This window comes from Trichomycterus rosablanca, chromosome 11 (assembly GCF_030014385.1).
Source record: "Trichomycterus rosablanca isolate fTriRos1 chromosome 11, fTriRos1.hap1, whole genome shotgun sequence".
NCBI lineage: Eukaryota > Metazoa > Chordata > Actinopteri > Siluriformes > Trichomycteridae > Trichomycterus > Trichomycterus rosablanca.
Genome location: NC_085998.1, coordinates 20631268 through 20654994, shown reverse-complemented (window position 1 = coordinate 20654994; position 23727 = coordinate 20631268). Strand labels below are relative to the sequence as shown.

General features: G+C 37.8%; 1 protein-coding gene across 4 annotated transcripts in view; it reads right to left on the bottom strand.

The window, feature by feature from the left end:
- Positions 1-23727, bottom strand: part of aplp2 (amyloid beta (A4) precursor-like protein 2) — a 46874-nt gene that overhangs the window by 16587 nt on the left and 6560 nt on the right. For all 4 annotated transcript variants that reach the window (XM_063005280.1, XM_063005277.1, XM_063005279.1 and 1 more), the window contains exons 2-9: positions 15333-15506; positions 14259-14388; positions 12747-12859; positions 12107-12309; positions 8156-8337; positions 2096-2229; positions 1915-1989; positions 202-360 (exon numbers count right to left, since the gene is read on the bottom strand). In XM_063005280.1, the coding sequence (XP_062861350.1) occupies positions 202-360; positions 1915-1989; positions 2096-2229; positions 8156-8337; positions 12107-12309; positions 12747-12859; positions 14259-14388; positions 15333-15506 (1170 nt within the window). The remainder of the gene's footprint in view (positions 1-201; positions 361-1914; positions 1990-2095; positions 2230-8155; positions 8338-12106; positions 12310-12746; positions 12860-14258; positions 14389-15332; positions 15507-23727) is intronic.

Below are 23727 nucleotides of genomic sequence, written 5' to 3'. Positions count from 1 at the left end.
GAGATAAGACAATGATATGCATAAGCAAAAAAACAGAGGAGCAGTAAGCAATTTACTACATACAATTAACAGCACTTTTAATAACAATAATAATGATGTTTACAAAAAAAGATGGTGCTTTTTGTTGTTACTTTCCTGTACAACTAAAGCAGTCATATGGTAACTTTCTAAAGTCAATATAAACATTAAAAATTTTTTTACCCTAGGTGGATCAGCCTGCAAGGCAGCAAGGTAGTTCTCCAGGGCAAAACGACGTCGGTCATTCAGCATGGCCTCCACCCGTGCCAAGTGAGTCTCTACCAGCTGCTGCTTCTCGCTGGCTGCCTCCTCTTCCAAGGATTCAACCATGGCCTGGAAATGCTGCAGAAGATTCAGAGATTCATTGGTTATTACAATGCTGCAAAGCCTAAACAAAACTGAGCAAACTAAGTTCTGCTGGACTGCAGCCCATTATCCAACTATAGCAGATAATATTATTATATTATAATAATATTATTATATTATAATATAACATATTGTAATATTTAATATTAGACAAAGATAACCCACGTAAACGAAATTGTTTGGGGTTTGTAAACTGAAAAAAGTAATTCCCCCCTCAGCTACCAAATCAACCAATTAACCAAATTAAATTGACAATTGGATTAAATTTCACTAACCACAGCCTGCCAGTCAGGTCTGTAGATTTTCTGCTGTCCAAAATTTTTTTTTGTAGTTTAGTAGTACACTAGAAAGTGTTTATAAAAAGTAAAATATACTGTATGGATTGCCTTTGTCAGTTGGTTGTTGGTGACTTTATCATCACTAGCTCTTATATATCAATATTAAATGTTAAATGTAGATATGGAAATACACAATCGAGTCACATTATTCTGACCACCAGCTAATATCCAGAGTAACCGCCGTGTGCAGCATGGACAGCAGCTAGATGGGCTGGGAGTGACTCAATAAGGCCCTGGTAGGTTGTCACAGCTATCTGGAGCCATGCTGACTGATGTGCATCCCACAGCTGCTGGAGGGTGCGTGGGGGAGGATCCATAGAGGTGGTTCCACAGATGCTCAATTGAGTTCAAGTCTGGGGAATTAGGGGGCCAGGGTAATACGTGAAAGTCTTGGTCATGATCTTTCAACCAATGTTGGACATTTTTAGCTGTTACTCGACACATTATCTTGCTGGAAGATCGCATCCGCCTCAGGGAAGAATTTTACCCATGGTACTTTTACCCATGACAGCAACGAGGGATATATGTGCAGACAGCCTATCACACACCTTATATACCCTTCATTCATGAGCTATGAGCTGCTGCCGAAAAAGTGGGAAGTGATCATAATAATGTGATTCGACTATGTAACTAAGCCATTTAAACTTGAATCACATTACCATAAATGCCAAAATTACTATGAAGGTAAATCTGAACCAGAATAACTAAATTAAAAAATTGCAGTTAAGGGCAAAAATGTGCTTGCATATATGAATATAATCAGTACTCATCATTCCTACATCCTCTTTTTTTCTATTATATTTTATGCATTTTCTCCCATTTTTCTCCCAATTTAGTGTTGTCAATTTGTCATCTGCTGCTGGGGGATCCCTGATTGCAGTCGAGGTGGGTACATCGCTGCCCACGCCTCCTCCGACCCACGCGAAGCCCTGAGCAGAACCCTTTTCACCCATGCATTCTGCACAGACGCCTCTATCTGCCAATCAGGGTCTTTACACAGCGTTTAAAGACCCCACCCACATAGTACGGTCATCCCACCCTGCAGGCCATGCCAATTATGCCTGCTAGATGGCACCCAGCCGACCGGTGGCAATGCCAAGTTTTGAACCGAGGAGTTCAGAATCTCAGTGCTGGTGTGCTAGTGGAATATCCCACTGTGCCTACATCCTCTTTTAACAGGAAATTATGTTACCTGGATTAGGGTCTGTCTCTCTGCTTTTGGAAGATTTTTGGCTTGACTTTCGGCCTCTTCCCATTCTTTCCTCACCTGATAAATAATAAGAAAATACATTAAAGACATTAAAATACATTAAAATTTCTTTCTCTTTTGCATCCATTGTTTTAGCCCCATCATGTTTCTTTTATCTCCTTACCCTCTCCATGCGGTTACGGTGTCTAAGCTCTAGTTGCTCCTTGGCCTTCTGGAAACGGCTATGCTCCTTATCATCAGCTGGTGTCTCAAAGTACACATCCACATCATCAATAGGCTGAGGGGTCAGGGGCAAAACTGAAAAAAAAAGTAAACCAAAAAGACAAAAATAAACAAGAGACAAGGGTGCTTGTGTCTTTTTTTATTATTATTAACTGTTCTCACATCTAACAAACTACTACACCGTTGCAGCATAAAAATGCCAACATGGTCACTAAAAAGTAACTAAAGTAGCTAGTAACTATAGTGCCAAACAGAAGGAGGTAGGTACGTTTGCCCCATGATGGTCTAATGTTTATCCTAAAACAATGAAAACAATGTCAGTAAAGAATGTTATCTAACAACAAAAGCAATTTTAGGCTTACATTATTAAAAGCTAAGCCCAAAACAGTAACACAATTTACTAGCCTATCACCGCACAGATGCGTAGTCTTACTATGAGATGAAATAATGCCGTTACCAGCAAGCAATACATCACCTAGCTAATACCATTTCTATAGTAAAACATGACCGTGGCAGCATCATGCGATCTCAGTGGCAAAGACAGGGAGACTGGTCATAAACGAGAACAATATGAATGCAGTTAAATACAGGAACATCCTTAAAAAAAGAACTCCTCTACAATGCATGCTAAATCAAACTGGGATAACAGGTCACCTTTCAATATGGCAATGACCCAAAGTATACAGCCAAAACAACACTGGAATGGCAGGAAGGATATGTCCCGAATTGCTGGGCGGCCAAGACTAAACAGTAGCCTTCATGCCCTCTGGCATAAAATAAAGTACTGAATAAAGAGTGTGAACAGTTTTGTGAATAGTAGATGTAGTTTTTAATTTCAATAAATTCAATAAATTCTGAACAGCTCTAAAGAATGTACTGTCACTGTAGGTGATTAACTGTGGATTCAGGAATAAATTGTCAGTTATATCAATAATATGGCACATTAAAACCACAGATCAGCCATAACATTAAAACCACCTCCTTGTTTCTACACTCACTGTCCATTTTATCAGCTCCACTTTTCATAAAGAAGCACTTTGTAGTTCTACAATTACTGACTGAAGTCCATCGGTTTCTCTGCATGCTTTGTTAGCCCCCTTTCATGCTGTTCTTCAATGCTCAGGACTCTCCCAAGACCACTACAGAGTAGGTATTATTTGGGTGGACACTGACATGGTGGTGGTGTGTTAGTGTGTGTTGTGCTGGTATGAGTGGATAAGACACAGCAACGCTGATGGAGTTGTTAAACACCTCACTGTCACTGCTGGACTGAGAAGAGTCCACCATCCAAAAAATATATCTGGCCAACAGCACCCTGTGGGCAGCGTCCTGTGACCACTGATGAAGGTCTAGAACATGACCAACTCAAACAGCAGCAATAGATGAGCGATCGTCTCTGACTTTAGATCTACAAGGTGGACCAACCAGGTAGGAGTGTCTAATAGAGTGGACAGTGAGTGGACACGATATTTAAAAACTCCAGCAGCACTGCTCTGTCTTATCCACTCATAGCAGCACAACACACACTAACACACCACCACCATGTAATTGTCACTGCAGTACTGAGAATGATCCAACACCCATTCTATTAATGACAAATATGTTCTTCATAAGAAAGATTGGTGTGAACCATGCCTTCAGGCAAACAACATACAGATGACTAGGGCTGTCGCGGTGAAAGAATTTCCCCTTGCGATATTCAGCCTGTCTCAATATCGCGGTATGCGGTAATATCGCCATTATTTATGTTTTTGAAAATTACTTAATTGATTGAGCTATATAAACAAGCTTTATTGTTAGGCTATGATTCGGTATATTATTGCTTTATAATGACAAAAATGAGACAGCTTTAAGACCAATGAAATGCGTGTTTATTGTTAAATACAGAACAGAGCAGGGATGCGTGTCTTTTCTCTATAAAAAAAGGTTTAAATTTAGCTTCTAGCCTAGGCTAGATATACACTGTGAAATGAAAAAAATATGGTAAAAAAAAAAAAAAAAATTTGAATAAAGAATAAAGTCTGTAAGACCTTAAACCTGCGTTATCATGCGCGCTAGAAGAACCAACATGTTCACCTGATGTGGTTTAGAGAGGATCTGAGTGGGGTAGCGATGTTCCCGTTGTTACCGATGTTGCAGTAATACACAGAGCAGAGAAAATCTAGCCCGGTTATCGTGCCACTATTAAATATCTATTTAGTAGGTATAATTAACATAATATATACTACATTTTAAGTTATTATTCGTTTCAATACATTTTTATTCAACGAAAAAATACATTTAAATCATTCCAGCAAGCGAGCAAGAGAATATTTGCAGGCTGCAATGGCATATTAACCGTCATTAAGTGTTTTAGTACGCCAAGGCTGTTTAAATATAGTCTAAATTACAAGTATTTATTGAGTGTGAACTCAATTTAATCATTAATAAACTTACCTATAATTCCTGTTGCCATTGTTAACATTTTAAAACACAAAGCCTGACACTCAGCAGCAACGCATGAGAACAGGTTGCGGGAAAATGACGCTCTTAGCTCATTTTCATTATGAATTTATTTAACATTTATTATGCCCGAATGTAAGCGTATAAAACAAAATGGACCCTGCAAAAAAAAAAAAAAAAAAAGAGAAGGAAGAAAGAAAAAACGTGAATATCGCTGTGATGCGGTTGCTTGGCATGCCCTGCGGTTGGCTGGTCTATACCGCGATATTTCAAAATTGCGGTTAGCGCGACAGCCCTACAGATGACCTCAGGAGATGTGCGTAAGATTAAACCAGATAAGAATGCCTGCAGACATAATGTTAATTTGCATTTAGGAATGATCAAGTCAGAGCCTTGACCTTAACCCTATCAAGATGCTCTGGCATGATCTGAAGAGGGCTGTGCCTGCAAGCCATGAAAGGTATTGCTGGTAAAGAGTAATCTATGGGTAAATAAATTCAAGGGTTTACTAACTTTCTTTTCTACGTACTATGGATGTTCATTCAAATTGCTCAATAACAGGCATGCATATTATTAGCATTGTTTAATAATGTTTGTCTTAAATTGTGGCTTAGTTAACAATCAGACAACAGTTTAGTAGTAATCAATACAGAAATTCAGGTAATTCCATTGCACTCACTGCGTTCACAAATGCACATACAGTTGCAAATATTCAAATCCTCCTTCCCCCAAATAAGGATCTCTATACTAAGAATAACAGTTTTTTTATAGCTAGTCTGTATGACCTAAAGTTGGGTTACTGGGTAGGGTTAATGACCCTTAATTTGCTTTAGCTGTGATGATATACACCACCCAGATGTGTTCAAGTTATGTTCCAAATATGGTGAAAACTACAGTGCTGATACAAGAGATAAGAGAAGACATAAATTCACTTCATCAAAAGGGCAATGGGTTTTAGATTGCCATGACCTTGAACACCTAGGGACACCTTTGGAAGTATAGTTAAGAAGTTCCAAGCACAGAAGTAAAACTGTCTGGCCACAGAAGCAAGCTCACAATTTAAACTAGAGGCCATCTAAAAGTCATCAGAACCACAAAAATACCCTGCATGTTACTGCAAGAAAAGGAGATTACCCAATAAAGCAGATTACCCAATAGATGACTCAAAGGCTTGGACAAATGTGTCAGAACTGGTTGGGAGTTTTCCAAACTCAGTTACCCAAGTTACTGCTTTACACTTTAACATCTTGGACATTTTGACTAACCAATTGCTAACTGAATTGCCGTACGATTGCTAGTGTAACAGACTTTACTGTGGTATAGTGTGCTGATAATATTTGATGCGTGTGTTTACGTATTGAGTGCATTTTGTCTCTTTGGGGACTCCATTATCAATGGAAAAGTGTGCTTCTCTACACACATGATCATCTCTCTGTAGTCTGTGCTGCTCCTCAAAAAAACAAGCCAGTAAAGTATTATGCTCCCAATAGTTTGTCTATGTAGTTTATTTCTGACTTTATAAACAACACACTTTAAAGACACTCGTTTACACTAGGACCGCCTCATAGTGCAAATTAACCAGTAAACGTGAGGCACTTGAATGCTACATGAATAAAAAAAACATTAAATCACTAAACACAAACCTTACATTTTGAATTTCACAGCAAATTGCATATTACATGGGAAAAGGCTGATTTCACGGCCCCCACCTCACACCTAGTTAAAGATACCACAGGACACCTTTAGAGTTCTTGTGGAGTCCATGCTTCGATGGGTCAGAGGTTATCTGAAAGCGTAAGGGGGGCCTACACAATATTAGACAGTTGGTTTTAATGCCATTACAAGTACTGGTACTAATCAACGTGAATATAAACAAATGTGTGACCTAGGGGTGGGTTTATAAAATCGATTTTTCGATTCGAATCGATCTTTATTTGAACGATCCTATATCGATTCATATAAACGCAAGATCGATCTTTTAAATATGCCCCTTTTTACTGTGCACACGGAAATCTGTTACCCCCTTTAATTTTGACCAGCCAGTGTTTTTTCATGCAACGAGATCTGACCTGCACATCAGTTTAGCATGGCAGAAGCTCAAGTTATGACCACTACACAACTTTTTGCACTGATTTTTGCTCGGCGACGGGTCGGTGCTGGATTCGGGAGGAACTCGGTGTTCGCTCTGCGATCAAAACTCGGCTCTCAATCAATGTGTGTAACAGCAAGGGGAAACACAGGGGCGAGGTTGTAAACAGGTGGTGGAGCGCAATATAGTTTCTATCAGAATACATCAGCACACGCGAGTTTTACAGTATTTCTGACCTGATCGTTCTCTACAAAACAAAATATTTATTAACCTCCAACTCACTATAGAACAAGCCATGCTGCTCGTGTTGCCAAATCCACTCAGATTCATTTATTTCATCAGCGCACAAACTTTCATCTCTCGCTACTTGTTGATGTGCATGTTTGGACGTGGTATCATTAAACCTTTCATCACTTCTCACGTGTGTTTTCGTGACAAAACGTAGTTTTGGAGAGCAGAGAAGCTCGCCTGTGATTCTCCCTGGTGATAGATGGTGTAGTGTAAAACCCCCCATCGCCGATCAGTCGTGTAGTGTGAACATTACAGCGACCAGGTGTTAATCAGAGTGTCGTGTAGTGTAAATTTGGCATAAGCTGTTCAACAGCCAGGTGTATGTTTACATTACATTTACAATGTTGTAGCGTGTCAGACATATAAAATAATAATAAAAAATGAATGTTACTGTTGTCTGTTTTGGATTAATTATTTATGTAAACAAAATACACAAATATTTTTAATAATGAGTGTTCTTTGTACAATTATCACATTCGTTCTCTGAACATCTGTACATATTTAAACAAAACCTGTTAATGTAACTCAAATATGCCTAAATGTGTTGAATCGAAATTGAATCGAAAATCGAAGATCGAATCGAGACCTTGTGAACCGGAATCGAATCGATCCAGGAAATTAGTGGCGATACCCAGCCCTAGTGTGACCCCACCAAAACATCACCCCCAACCCATGTTTTCCCTTGTAAAGAAATGCTCAGATAAAAGTAATCTTGGAAAAATTCCATTACTCTTGTTTGCAGATTATAAACACTATCCAACACATTTCATATACCTGCTCAAACAGGGTAACACAAACAGAGAGGAGATTTAACTATTGGTTCTATTTAATACATTTAAAGCCAGTATTAAACCTATTCAAGGATCCTATTTATTTTGAATAAAAGCTCTGTTGCATTCGCTTTATACATTTCCTTTGTGATGCTATACAAAAAAATGGGTCAACAGCTCAGCCAAGTATAATAAAAAATGGATATGCCACCACATCATAATGTACAAGGTACCACATTACATTTAAACAGACATTGGTTAAATAAAAAGGAATACTTTAATTTGCCAAATCCAAACCTTAACAAACCTGACTGACACAGCTAACAGAGGCACCATAATGAGACTGACATTAATCAAAGATTTTTTTCTCTGTTTAAAAACCAAAACATCCACAGAAACTTTGACTAACCTTTGACCTTCTGAAGTGACTTGTCTCCGTCTTGACTTTTAACAGCAACATCCTCTTCCTTCACAACTTTTTTCTCTTCAATGTCTTGGTCGTCGTCTTCATCCTCATACACATATTGGTAATCTTCTCCATTCATATCATAATCATCCTTCTCAGTTGGCAGTTCATCTATTGCTGTCTCACTTTGGGGAGAAAAAAATATTTTAATTGGTAAAAAAAAAGAAAACTATCATTTATAATTTACTGTACCGAGAAAAAAATTACAATGAGGGGGGCATCGTAAGATCAAGAGCAAACCCCATTTCCAGAAAAGTTGGTACATCTTGTACAATGCAGTATAAACAAGAATCTGTGATTTGTTCAAGCTCTTGAACGTTTGACCAAAGTATAAAGAAAATATTTCCAAAGTTTGAGAACTTGATTGTATTTTGTAAATAGAAACATATTTATGATGTATTTATTTATTAGTTTTTTAATGCCATGTTTTACACACTTTGGGTACATGCATGACAGGACAGGTAATTACTGGTTACACAAAACTCATCAGTTCAAGTCTTTATTGTCAAACACAGTCATGGACAATTTTGTATCTCCAATTCACCTCACTTGCATGTCTTTGGACTGTGGGAGGAAACCGGAGCTCCGGAGGAAACACACACAGACACAGGGAGAACATGCAAGCTTTACACAAAAAAAAGGACCTGGACCGTTCCACCTGGGAATCGAACCCAGGACCTTCTTGCTGTGAGGCGACAGTGCCACCCCTTTAAAACAATAAAAAGTTGGTACAGAGGCATGTTTATTTCTGTAATACCTTTCTTAACATTACACTTTTTAATAGTGTGGGAACTGATGATATTAATTATCACAGTTTTGCAAATAAAATATATGCTATATTTAACACAGCAGCATGATGCCTTCTCATGCAATTCTGCTTGAGGGGTCAAAGCTTACACACATTCAGCAGTGGTATCTGTCTTTCCCTACAAAGACAACCGCACAACTTCTACTTTTGTCAGTTAAACAAAGGTTTGGGAAAATTAACAAATCCAATATTCTTTTTAATGTAGTTTACAAAATGTTTCAATGGTTTGTATATTATGTTTTGTGATAATTAAACACACTGGGAGGTCTGCAGCTGTGTTTGGTCACTGCAGTTGTGTGCCAGCTTACATAGTGAATTCAGGTCAAATGGACTTTTCACGTTTAGAGCATCCTAGTCAGTTGTTAAAAACAGTGTTACCAGAACCACCACCAGCCTGCCTTGTTGACAATTGGGGTCCATGGCTTTATGGGGTCTGGGCCACACACAAACCCTACTATCAGTCTGAGACAACTGATACTGTGACTCATTGAACCACAGCACATGCTGCCAGTCCTCTTAGGTCCAGTTAGCAACCTCATGAGCCCAAGTAAGGCACTGTGTCCAGTGTTGTGGTGTTAACAGAGGCACTCGGTTGAGTTTTCTGCTCCCATATCCCATGCAAGCTAAAGAACACGATGTTGGGGGGTTGTCTCCTTTTATTAAGTACTGGTGAGTGATTTTACATTGTGTGTATAACTTGGTCTACTCGTCTTCCTTGGTGCATTCTTGGCTTATTGCTAATATCTGGACGTATCTCATGGAGTTTGTTTGTTGTCTGGGTGTCCCATTCAGTTTAGGTGTCTGCATAAAGAGTGAATGATTTAGAAAGAGCATATTGTGCCTTGCTATATGTGATAAAGCTTTCTGTGACAGTCATTGATACTCTCCTTTCCTTAATCAGGTGAATGGTGCTAGTGGCAGACGAAATACAACCAGGAGTTGCAAATGACTAGGCTGATAAAAAGGGGTGAAGGGGAAAAATTATCATCAAGAACTATTTGTTCTACTGGAACAGTACAGGCTGTTGTGACTGTTAATCGTATGACATTTTAAGATATCATTGTAAGGTCGAGCAGGGTGTTTTTGCAAGATAAGTTGACCCAGAGAGAATACACCATGCCTGAAGAATGGGGGAAAACTAGCTCAAACCAGTTCCAACTGGTATTGGGGGTCCTTGAAAGAAGCGGGCTGTCAATATAAATACCATGTGCAAATGTGACTCTTGGTTCGACTGAACCCACTGCGCAGTGTAAATAAGAACCTTCCATGCTTAATCCAGGCTTCAGATATTCATTGTCTTATGTTATAAATGTTATTCCACCACAAGGGAAATATGCACACACAGACACAAACACAAAAGATAATGTTCAATCACTTTTGTAGTTTGTTTAGATGCAAGTTTGCATACCTAAAGCCTTCTTTACACTGGGCAATTTCACTGGTCACACGATATGATCGTTCAAAAATATATTTTCCGATTTTATATGACACACTATGTGATATAATGTGTAATTAGTGTCTGATTACATGATCAGGTGGGTGCTGGCAAAGTTATGCCTTAATAAAACAAGTTGTGAGTTGTTTGGAATGTCTATTCTTTAAAGAAACATAAGGTAAATATGATATTTTTCCATCTATTAGCATCTGCTTTAGCTGCTATGCTATTACAAGAAGGGTCATGCTAACCTGTGTTTATTGGTGGAAATTAATGTAAGAAATTAGGCTGGTATTTTAAATGGTTGCTTCTTTAATCACTTGTTCAAACAATACAACAAAGTCTTCATACATGAGTTTCATCATGTATGATCCGCATCAACCCTCGCACAAAAACCATTGCAAAAGCACTTGACAAGTTAAAATAATATAATTAACATTGTGAGCATTGCTAATTGAAATACTGAAAGTCCGATCTTATTCAATGCGATGGCTGAACATATTCTGCAAGCACATTATAGAAATTCAACTAGTCATAAACAGTCGTAAGCGGTGCTTTTAATGTAGATGAGAGCAGAAAACGTTACTTCAAAGAGCCAATTAGAGGCAAAAGTACATCCATGCTAAGTTCGCTTTTAGCTTCACGGACAGAACAAGACTTGGCTCCCGCTCTGTGGTAATACTCAGTTTAATTAGTCGCTGGTGTTTATTTAATACTGCAGCGTTCATTAATAACAGTAAAAACGGAGTGCTGTCTGAGGAGAGAAACTCAGAACGTGTACAAACTTCGCTTCATACGAATCGACTCCTGACTCACTTATAGCGATACTGTGAACAGGACATCTCCCACTATACACCTCGCTTAAAGACATACACACACACACACACACACACACACACACACACACACACACACACACACACACACACACACACACACACACACACACACACATCCTATAACAGCAGTCATTGTTTTTGTCACTAATTTATTTTCTGCTTTGCTAGCCATCGGTCCTTTATTCAGACTGAGCTGGATAACATTAAATTGACTAATCAAATATGTCTTCTGTGGGTGAAAAATGATTTGCTTTAATTTTAGAATTTAAAAAATCTTGTAATGTCGCGCCACGTACACATGCCCCACAGGTTAAAAACCCCTGCTCTAGACCACTCAAGGAGGATGGTTCCCTTGTAAATGTGGTTTCTCTTAATGTTTCTTCCTTGTGATATTTAGGAAGTTTTTCCTTGACACTGTTGCCCTCAGCTTGCTCATTTTTGGTCCTGGAATCTATAAAGTTGTTTTAGGACAATGTCCACTGTAAAAACACTAATAACTAAATTTGACCTGATAGTGAGAGATTCTGATCTACAAAATTTTCACTAGAAAAAATTGCTTTGGTTTATGCCCTTTCTTTTTGGTATGTTGCAGAAACACGTGAATGTTCCAGAATAGTGAACTGCCAAAAGCCATGCTTTTACAGAGCTGGATTACATGAATACATACTAAAAAGTGTGGCATCTTTTTGTTGCTAGATTATTTATTTGTTTACAGAAGTTGCTGATGAGTACAGAATTGTTACTTAGTTCCTGATAAATAAAAAATCAACTTAAAATAGGTTGAATGTATTTTTCGAATGACTGCATCTTACCTTTCTTCTACTGCTCCATCAGGTTGCTCATCCTCCAATTCATCCTCATCCATGTTTTGCTCCTGAGATGCTTTGGACGTTAGAGAAGGCTTATTGGGAGGATTAGAGAGGCAGCAGACGTATTCAGTACCATGGAACTTATTAAGGCCACAGGGTAGCAACATGCCATAGCTGTGCAGAACCATGTTTGCCTCTGAGCAGGCCTAAAAGAAGAAAACACAAATACACTGGGGTAAAAACCCTCATCAAGAAAGCCATTTTAATGTTAAATTAGTACCACATTGTTGTATGTGCTCTGGGTTCACCATAGGGATGGCATAGAAAGGTAATGTGGAGTGCCTTTTTTTTTTTACTGGATAAAGTGCTTGATGTTAAGCCCATTTTGTCTCATCAGACCAGAATGTTTCTTGTTGTATTTAATACGTTGTTTAACAAATTCTAGTCAGTGATTGTAACAGGGCAATGTATACATCCCTTTTCTCTTCCTAAATTTATGCATTCTCACAGTTTAATCCAAGACATTTACTAAGACTTTATGGTTTGTTTTTTTCCCTGACAATGTAATGTAAACTGTGAGTCCTTAGAGACCCATCCCAAACTCTAATGTGGGTCTATAAGACTATAAATAGACTTGGTTTACCTCCTTGGCTTTGCCTTGCCACTGCCTGTGACTGAGGCACCTATCCATGATCTCCTTATGGAAGAAATGACACTTGGCTGGAACCAACAGGACATCGCTTATGAATTCTCCAGCTGCAGATACACAATCACACACAGTTAGCTGTGCTGTGAAGACCACCTAATGTAGCTCCTTTTATCCTCCATTATTTATAATAATGTTTATTATTTAAGCACACTCAGGTAAAAGATAAAAATAGGGGAACACACACAGATAATATTGATATAAATCTTACACCACCACTGGCATTGTTGTTTTAGCAAAGTTTTAAATATTTATGAACATCAATTCAGAAAACTTCAAAACTTCTTCCAAAAAAAAAAGTTAAAAATGGGCTTAATGCCAAGAGAGAATACTAAATTAGTATGATTGTTTTAAATATATATATATATATATATATATATATATATACACACATTATAAAATAAAATGATATAAGGAAGATCCTCTGTGTTCCAAACATAATGAGAGAATTGTAAGTCAGTTAAAAAACCTTGCTTAATGCAAGATTGCAAATAATGTACCTGTTTTTACTATCTACCTTACATAACATTGTGAAAATATTCAAGGAATCTGAAGAAATCTCAGTCTGTTTAGGGCAAGAAAAGAAACACTACTTAATAGGGATGTAACGATGCACCACAAGACAGTTAAAAATCGGTGCACGTGTTAAAAAAAAAACGGGAAAAAATCGTATCGTGAACCCAGTACAGTGAATCGTATCGCATTGTGGTTAGAGTGTATCGTTACATCCCTACTACTTAATGTGCGTGACCTTCAAGGCATTAGGTGACAGTGGGTGAGAAAGCGTCAGGCTACTGTGATAAATAACACAGGCTTGGGAATACTTCAGAAAACCGTTGTCAACACAATCAACCTAAAACTGTGTTACACAATGAGAAAGCCATAAATCAATTCTATGCAGAAACACCATTGAGTTCTCTCAGCCTCAACTCATCTCAGCTGGACCACAAGTTAGTGGAAACGTGTTCTTTGGTCAGATGGGTTCACAATACAGCTTGTTTTTTGAAAAACAGCACATTCTTTATATCAAATTGACAAGAACTGTCCAAACCAAACCATAATTGGCAAAAGCTGCAAAAGCCAACAACTGTTACGGTATGGTGGTGCATCAGTGCCCACGACTTCAGTGACTTGCATATGTGTGAAGGTACCATTGATGCAAAGGTGTACATTTCAATTTTATAGAGACATGCTGCTATCAAGAAAACATCTTTTCCTTGATTTATCTTTACATCACAAAAACCTGGCATTTTAAAGGGGTGTGTAGACTTTTTAGATCCACTGTAATAATTTTACAAAACTCAATGAAGGCTATACACACATTATGGTCATTATACTTATTATACTCATTATAGAATTCTTGGCCACAAATGGGTTAAAGGATGTAGTCACTATAGTAAATAAAGACTAGTAACATTAGATTCATAGGTAAATGGTTCATTGGCTTACCCAAACATTTGTAGGGGAAAACAGTGTGAGCATGGCCTTTGCACTGCTTTTTCCCTTTCTTGCACCAGTTCTCAATCTTGACTGGTTGGTTGGCCTCCAGAACGTTTGTAATTTCCAGTTCAGGGTACATCTAATAGCAAAAGCATAAAGAAAATAAGAGAAAAATAATTTGAAAAAAGTGAAGAACATTTTAGCCTAAACAGTGATCAATACTCGAGATCTACTGCTCTATTGTATGGTATTAAAGAACTTTTTTTTTTGCTTTAGGTGTGTCTTATTTGGTGGATGTTGGATTGGCGACATACAGTGGCAGATACTTTGGCTGGAAGACTGTAGGGTATACTTGATTGAGTTGTTTGGATTTCAAACTCTAGTGCTAGTTTTAGCAATCTATTCCTGAGCAATAGATTTGCTGCAAAGCATACGCTTTGGGCAGGGAACATTCTAAAAGCTAGCATATCCCTCGATGGTCTATAGAGTCAAGCATTTGCATAAACAAAATCCCTATTTGGTTCTTGCTAGGACTTTTGTGTTAAAAAAGCTGTTAATGCTATTCAAGTTGAGCTTGTACTCAGGATCTGTGACGCATTGCAAAAACACATGTTGAGATAATGATAAAATATAATTAATCATGCAGCCTTCCTACATACAGTATCTTACAGTTGTGTTTCTTTTTTTGTTTAACAGCTTTGTGTTATTTATGGCATGATGGGTATTTTGTTTGAGTCTGCGTATTGTATCTTCTCTTTATATTGTGAGTCCATTTTATATTTTCATTTTTATGGTTGTGAGGCAGGTTAAAACTGCTTTTGTATTGTCTTTTGTGAGAATTTATTTTGTGGTTTTAGGCATGTGTACTTCTTGTCCTTCTTTTGTGTATTTTGGCCATTCTATCAGGATGTGTTTGATTGTAACAGGTGTTTAGCAGATTTCACAGGTTGGGGTTTTTCTCATTTTATTAGGTGTTGGTGGGTCATTCTACTGTGGCCAAACTTGCATCTTGTTTGTATGACTTGGTCTATGTGTAATACTAATAATGTATTATTTATGGAGCTTTACGACAGCATGTCTCACCTCCTGACAGTACTCCAGCACACCCTCCTTGGTCCCTATGCAGCTCTTGGTTCCAGATGGGTCAGGCTCCCACCGACCTGTCTCAATGTTGACATGCATGTTAAGTTTTCCACAAAACATGGCCACCTGAGGTTCTGCCACTGCAAAGTCGGTCCCTGTGTTGGCTGCTAATGCCTGTAAAAGATAAGAAAGAAATAATTCTAATTGTGTTCACAATAAGTTAACTACAGTAGCTTTGTTACCAATGTATATTACTCCTCTAATGTACCTGTTAAATGCAAACAATAAATACAATTAAAATAAGGACAATAACAGAAAAACATAAATAAAAGAGAAAATCTTTAAGGTTAAGATTTACAGCACAAATAAAAAAAAAATTTAACAGTAGTCAATTTTAGCAAGGCTAACCAATATTGCAAACAGATATGCTACATGAATATTCTCAGAATCTGAGTCTATGCTTTAAATAATTATTTGGTGCAATATAAAATAACTCCTGATAAACTGGAGACTGGGTTTTTATCCTTAGGTGTAAAGCACACATATATAAACAAACACACAATGCACAGAAATAAAACGTATACAGACAATCAATATCAGTAAAATTTCTTAGAATACTCCAACTTACATCAGAATTAGTTAATGATGTTTTTTTCATGACACTTTGTGCACTGACTTTGGTTGTTGTGTTGTGTTTTATCGCCATTATAAGCTCTGTATTTAGAGCCACCTCTATGGCGTGCCATTTGTATGTTTTTCAGAACACTTTAACTACACGAAAGATGTTTAAAGAGGTTGAGATTACAAGAGATGTTTTAGTTTTATGCTTTTCAGAAATTTTAAAATCTTAGAAGGAGCCGTTTTTCTAAAAAATTATTTTATATCTGATCCAATTAGGTATAGATTTCTGTCCTGGGTAAAAAACTCGCATTCACATAGAATATGTTTAATTGTTAAAGTAATTGAGCAATGACTGACTTTGGTACTAGTATTCAATCTGAAAATTCTATCAGGTTTCTGATTGACTAGTAAATGTGTATTAAATCCTTATAACAAGACAGATTTAAAGTAATTCCATTTGTTCATCTACCTATTTATTAATTAGGATTTTAACATCATGTTTTTCACACAATTTGGTTACATTTATGACAGAACAGGCAATTACTGGCTACACAGGATTCATTACTTCAAGTTCAATATCAAACACAGTCATGGACAATTTTGTATCTCCAATTCACTTCACTTGCATGTCTTTGGACTGTGGGAAGAAACTGGAGCTCCTGGAGAAAACCCATGCAGACACGGGGAGAACACCTGGGAATCAAACCCAGCACCTTCTTGCTGTGTGGCATAAGTGCTGCCCTATTGTGCATCTATTATTAGCAAATATTAGTGATATTTAGTGATATACAGTAATCCCTCACTATATCGCACTTTGACTTTTGCGGCTTCACTCTTTACTTTAAATGATTAGCCAGTAATAAAGGTTAGATGCTATTGTCTGTTCTTAAAGAATAATGACCCAAACATACTAGATCTGTTGTACTAAAAAGTTAAATCTGTGCAACAACTTAGGTCGAACTATAGCAATTTTGGCAAAAAGAGTGGTCAAATATCCAACCACAGTTGTGACAGAGTTTGCTGATTGGTAGCAACAGCAGCAGATCTAGGTAAAGAACAAGAAATCTAACCATATATTGGGGGTGTGCTGTGTGTTGTGCTGTTTTATTTATTCATTTATACAAAAACTGTGTTTAAATGTTTTAAAAGACAAAAATCATTGAGAAATTCCAAAGCAATTCTTGTGCTAACACAAATACAGTCTTCCTAGTACTAACTAAAATTTAACTTGAAAGTCTTAGCATTTTAGTCCTATTCCTTTCTCTCTGCACTGTTTGCCAATGAAATTCCACACAGATTACAACATTCCTCTGCTAAACTAAAGTGCTACATGGCCTGGCTAGGCAGTGTTTGAGTAAACATATTGAGCACAGGTTTTTGATTAGTTTTTTCAAACCTGAGAAGTACCCTCTTTCAGTTAAGCTGTGATAATTAGGGAGCCGGAGTCTCTTGCTATAATCTACACTGTTGACATTTTATTACCAATGATTCTGCTCATTTTAACCACTTTTTCTATTTTTTACCCAGAGATGGCTCTGACGTGAACCCTTTAACTGACCTGAGGCTGAAACCCCTAGGTCTAAGGTTGCCATGCCAACAATGCCTCTCCTGCTTGACTGCCGAATGTCTTGGCAATCTGTGATCATTTCTGGACTGACTGAACTCACCAACATACTTTATTCTACCTCAGACTGAATTAAAGATAACGAACTCAAATTCCTTGTGCCTTTCATTCACTACAACCTTTGTTGGAAATAATTTTATTTATACATATGTAGCCTATTCAATCAAATACTTTTTTATGATTTTAATTATCCTCAAGGCCACCCAAGGAGGATGGATTTAGTTGAGTCTGGTTCCTCTTAAGGTTTTTCCCTGGTAGTTTTAAAGCAATTTTTCCTTACCAGTGTTGCCCTCAGTTTGTTTATCAGGGTTTTTTGTCTTCTAATCTGTCAAGTTGCTTTGAGTCCAAATATAAAAAGCACTATACAAATACATTTGACCTTACTTTTAGACATCAATTTCATATCAAGTCTATGGCTACAGAGATCACAATTTCTCCCACCAAGGACACGCAAAAACCAAGCCTTAAAGAAATCCAGGAAACAGTCGGATTTAGTATGGGAGTGTGTTTGACAAGAACTGCAAACGAGATGTCCCTGTTGGTTATGGGAGACAGAAATGCCAAGGTCGAAAATCAGAGTGAAACCAGAGAGCTACCAAAACACCACATTTAAACCTGGATCAAATGGAGTTTGGTAAAACCAAATTGACTACACTGTACCAAGAGATTCAGAAGCTCAATTTCAATTGCAAATACATGACCTGGAGTTCATTTTGGAATATGACCTAAGGAAATATGACCAAGGAACATAACACCTGTCTTCAAGGAAAACATTAACTGATTTCAGATGCTAGACATAATTTACAGAGAACCAGTGAAGCAATGCATGACACTTAAAAAGAATGAAAAGAAGAAAGACAACAAATTGGATGACCAGTTTCAGTTACATCACTTTTCTACAGTCACCTTCCGATCCATTTTTCCCAGCTTCGTACCAACTTTTTAATGCCATCTGCAAAAAACGTTTTGATTGCTTGTGTAGCCACTGATGTGGTGCTGCTTTCACATCACATGAAAATCTTCTTCCCCTTAAAGCTTCTTTAAGCAGCAAAAAAGGTGTAAATCAGATGAGACTAAATCCGGACTATAAGCTCTGTCTCAGCTTCTCAGACACGACCAATTACTACTTTTCCCACCCTCACCGTTTACAATGAAAATATAAAAGTGTGGAAACTTGAAGATCCCTTGTAGAATAGTATATAATTTATTATACACAATGTGAATCTTCAGTCACTCATGGCATTAATATATATATATATATATATATATATATATACACAGTATATATACAGTGTATCACAAAAGTGAGTACACCCCTCACATTTCTGCAAATATTTCATTATATCTTTTCATGGGACAACACTATAGACATGAAACTTGGATATAACTTAGAGTAGTCAGTGTACAGCTTGTATAGCAGTGTAGATTTACTGTCTTCTGAAAATAACTTAACACACAGCCATTAATGTCTAAATAGCTGGCAACATAAGTGAGTACACCCCACAGTGAACATGTCCAAATTGTGCCCAAATGTGTCGTTGTCCCTCCCTGGTGTCATATGTCAAGGTCCCAGGTGTAAATGGGGAGCAGGGCTGTTAAATTTGGTGTTTTGGGTACAATTCTCTCATACTGGCCACTGGATATTCAACATGGCACCTCATGGCAAAGAACTCTCTGAGGATGTGAGAAATAGAATTGTTGCTCTCCACAAAGATGGCCTGGGCTATAAGAAGATTGCTAACACCCTGAAACTGAGCTACAGCATGGTGGCCAAGGTCATACAGCGGTTTTCCAGGACAGGTTCCACTCGGAACAGACTTCGCCAGGGTCGACCAAAGAAGTTGAGTCCACGTGTTCGGCGTCATATCCAGAGGTTGGCTTTAAAAAATAGACACATGAGTGCTGCCAGCATTGCTGCAGAGGTTGAAGACGTGGGAGGTCAGCCTGTCAGTGCTCAGACCATACGCCGCACACTGCATCAACTCGGTCTGCATGGTCATCATCCCAGAAGGAAGCTGACGCACAAGAAAGCCAGCAAACAGTTTGCTGAAGACAAGCAGTCCAAGAACATGGATTACTGGAATGCCCTGTGGTCTGACGAGACCAAGATAAACTTGTTTGGCTCAGATGGTGTCCAGCATGTGTGGCGGCGCCCTGGTGAGAAGTACCAAGACAACTGTATCTTGCCTACAGTCAAGCATGGTGGTGGAGGCATCATGGTCTTGGGCTGCATGAGTGTTGCTGGCTCTGGGGAGCTGCGGTTCATTGAGGGAAACATGAATTCCAACATGTACTGTGACATTCTGAAACAGAGCATGATCCCCTCCCTTCGAAAACTGGGCCTCATGGCAGTTTTCCAACACGATAACGACCCCAAACACAACCTCCAAGATGACAACTGCCTTGCTGAGGAAGCTGAAGGTAAAGGTGATGGACTAAACCCAATTGAGCACCTGTGGCGCATCCTCAAGTGGAAGGTGGAGGAGTTCAAGGTGTCTAACATCCACCAGCTCCGTGATGTCATCATGGAGGAGTGGAAGAGGATTCCAGTAGCAACCTGTGCAGCTCTGGTGAATTCCATGCCCAGGAGGGTTAAGGCAGTGCTGGATAATAATGGTGGTCACACAAAATATTGACACTTTGGGCACAATTTGGACATGTTCACTGTGGGGTGTACTCACTTATGTTGCCAGCTATTTAGACATTAATGGCTGTGTGTTGAGTTATTTTCAGAAGACAGTAAATCTACACTGCTATACAAGCTGTAAGTGTTGTCCCATGAAAAGATATAATGAAATATTTGCAGAAATGTGAGGGGTGTACTCACTTTTGTGATACACTGTATATATATATATATATATATATATATATATATATATATATATATATATATATATATATACACACACACACACATATACACATATACGTATACACATATACACTCACAAACATTTGTGGCAGTAAAATCATTTATATGTTTACGACATGTATCACATAAAATAACATACCTCTAACATATCGCAAATAATTACAACCTGAACATTTCTACTGCATCCTATACTGGCTGACTGTAATAGTCTAAATTGTGAATTAACGAGATGTAGTGTGCCCTTTATTATTGTCAACGCTGTTTTTATGAACATGATCCCTGAACAAATCTTCAATATGTCTTTAACTTCTTCCTACTACCTTACTACTAATTCTCACTTTGCTCAGTTTTCCTCTACCTTTGCAGCTTAAATTTCCAAACCATGCTGTCATATCGTAACAAAACACCATTTCAACCAGGGAACGATATCCTGCTCTACAATATTTTGACATCATACTCACATAGTGAACCTATTTGTGACGTCACGTGTTTCACGAATTTCGTTTAGTAATCCGAAATTTGTTCGTACGTTAAGTTGAAAAAAAAATCTATAAAACAAATTTTTATTAATAATAGTCACTAACTGTCGATCAACAAGTTTTTTTGCCAGGTAACACAAAACCAAACATGCTTTTAACAGATGCATGCCTGGATTTTATCTGTTCCTGTAGTAGTACTTAAAATTTAAAACATTAAAAACATCACAGATCACACAAGATCACAGGGTCATGCAGCAGAGCCACGCCCCCAGTAAAAACACTGAAGATGAAAACAAATGTGGGAAAACAAGAACTGTTTTCCATAACATTTGACTAGATTTTACCCTAGAGTTAACTGACCAATGATCAAGCAACGATGGAAGAAATGCACAGAATATCTATATAAACAAATATCAGTTGCCAAGATACTTGTGTTGATCTCAACTACATAGAAGAACCTCCAGTGCATGAAGCTAAACTCAAGACAGGCCCTGAAATCACTACCAATAAAAGAAAGCCAGAGGAATACAGAATATGACAAAATGTTGCATTTCCAACATTGTCAGTTTGGGGAATGCCCTTTTATGTTTCAGTATGACAACAGTCATCTGGGTGAGACCATAAACAATATTGATTGTTAAGCTTGGTCTGAAAATTGTTGAGCGCCCTGACCTCTTTTAACACCTGTAGGATGAATGTTTATCGTATTCTTGTTCCAAGGCCTTTTTGGCGAGAAAAATCGGTCTATTAACAATCCAAAGCATTTTAACAGTTCCACCAGATCTATAGTATTTGGGCTTGTTATAAATCAAACTGTGCACAATGGTTCTGCACAGTGAATGTAAACAGGGTTTATGTCCATTTTATCAAATTCTCAAGTGCTTCATATTAACCAAAGTGCAACGTACACAAAGCAAAGTGCTTAAACTTACAACAGAAATAAAATAGAAGTAGGTACATCTTATTAAGTCCAATGTACAGTAAAGTAGGGCTGCGACTAACGATTATTTTAGTAGTCGACTAATCTGACGATTATTTTTATTTTATTTTTTTCCGATTAGTCGACTAGTCAACGATTATTTATGTCATACCCTGCATCTCTGCCTTAACATAACAAAACCCTGTTATGTTATTTAAGTTCCAATATCAAATTAAAATAATAACCCATGAAACATGAATATGAAACTTAAGCTTGATAGTTTAATTAAATATATTTGAAACATTAATACACAATCACAATAAAAAAAATCAATTAAATACAAAAGCTTTGGACAGCATTAGAAACTGTTATGTTTCAAAAGTTATCACTCTGGAAGTCAAAAACATATATATGAACTGTCTATGAAAAACACATAATGCTGTCTGTGAAGACCTCAGCCATCTGAGGGGTGCATGAACCTCTTCTCTGGTCAAAGTCATCCACACTCCATTGCTTAGTGCTATTAATAGAAAGAGCAAAAGAGAAAGCTGTATTAATTATCACAAACTGAAGGCTATGTATCATAGTTTATTACAAATAGTGTACTGGCTATGCCAACTAAACCATAACAGGTTAAATATCTTAACTGAATTATCTGCTGAGCTAACTAGCTATCATTAAGTGGATGAGGCTTATTATTTAGAATGAATGCTCTCATTAACGAGAGCAAAAAATATGCAAGACGAGACAGGGTAACGTTAGGCTATAATGTTAAGTTATATAACGTTACTCATATAAATGACTGATTAACTATTGCACTTAATGAGTTAGCTAGCAAACAAACCTGAAAAATAGCGAACTCTTAGATAGTTTTCCGACAAGTACTCTAGCATTAACAAACATTAACTACGTTGGTTAAAGCACAAAGCGTGTAAAAACTTACCGTAATAACGCTGGTCATCACGGCTGCAAGGCGTTTCACCGTGTTGCTGGTGTGAAACCATAACTCTGCTCTGTAGTGTCTGCGTCCAGCTCGTTTCTTTGGGTTATTTTGGCTGAAATACTTTAGAAAGTTTCAGTCTCTTTATCTTTGCCTCTCTGTCTTCATAAACTCCCCGCTGCGCCATGGAAGCGATGCTGCGCCCCCTGCAGTCCCTTTAGTGCATTGCAATAATAACGACGCGTTGACAATGAAATTCCACGTCGACAAATTTTTATAGTCGACGTTATCGATTACGTCGACTAATCGTTGCAGCCCTACAGTAAAGACAGAATGAGCCCAGATTCTAACCTACACATTCACTCAAAACTTACTTCAAATTCTATTCGCGAGCCCAACAGAGCAAGTGCGTGGCACTGCACACTGAACTCACTAGGAAATACAGTATTCCAAGATCTCCGCAGTTAAGAAGCTTAATGAAACAATATAGAAGTAAAATTGCGCCCAATCTGAACTCGCTAAGGAATTCGGTATTCTAGGATCTCCGTGATTAAGAAGTTTAATGAAACAATATAGAAGTGCAACATCGTGCAAGTGCTGCTGTGGTACCATCAAAGCTTTGCAGAGTGAACAAACCACATTTTTGTTTTGTGCCAGTTTTAAGTATTCCCAAACTTTTGATGATTTGGGTCTTGGAAATCATTTAGCTTTTCTATGAAAGCTCTCTACATTGAGCCTCTGACTCTGCTGCAGAAGACGTTTTTTAAGACTGCACTTAATGCCGGCAACCAGTGACTGGACCAAATACGACTTAGGTCATGTACGAAGCAAGTAGTGCTGAGGGAAATCATATGAACGGTTATATGAATGGAAACACTGTAGAAATGAAAAAGGATCATTTTTAAGCATAGTTTTAAAAACGATGCATCGACTTAAAATA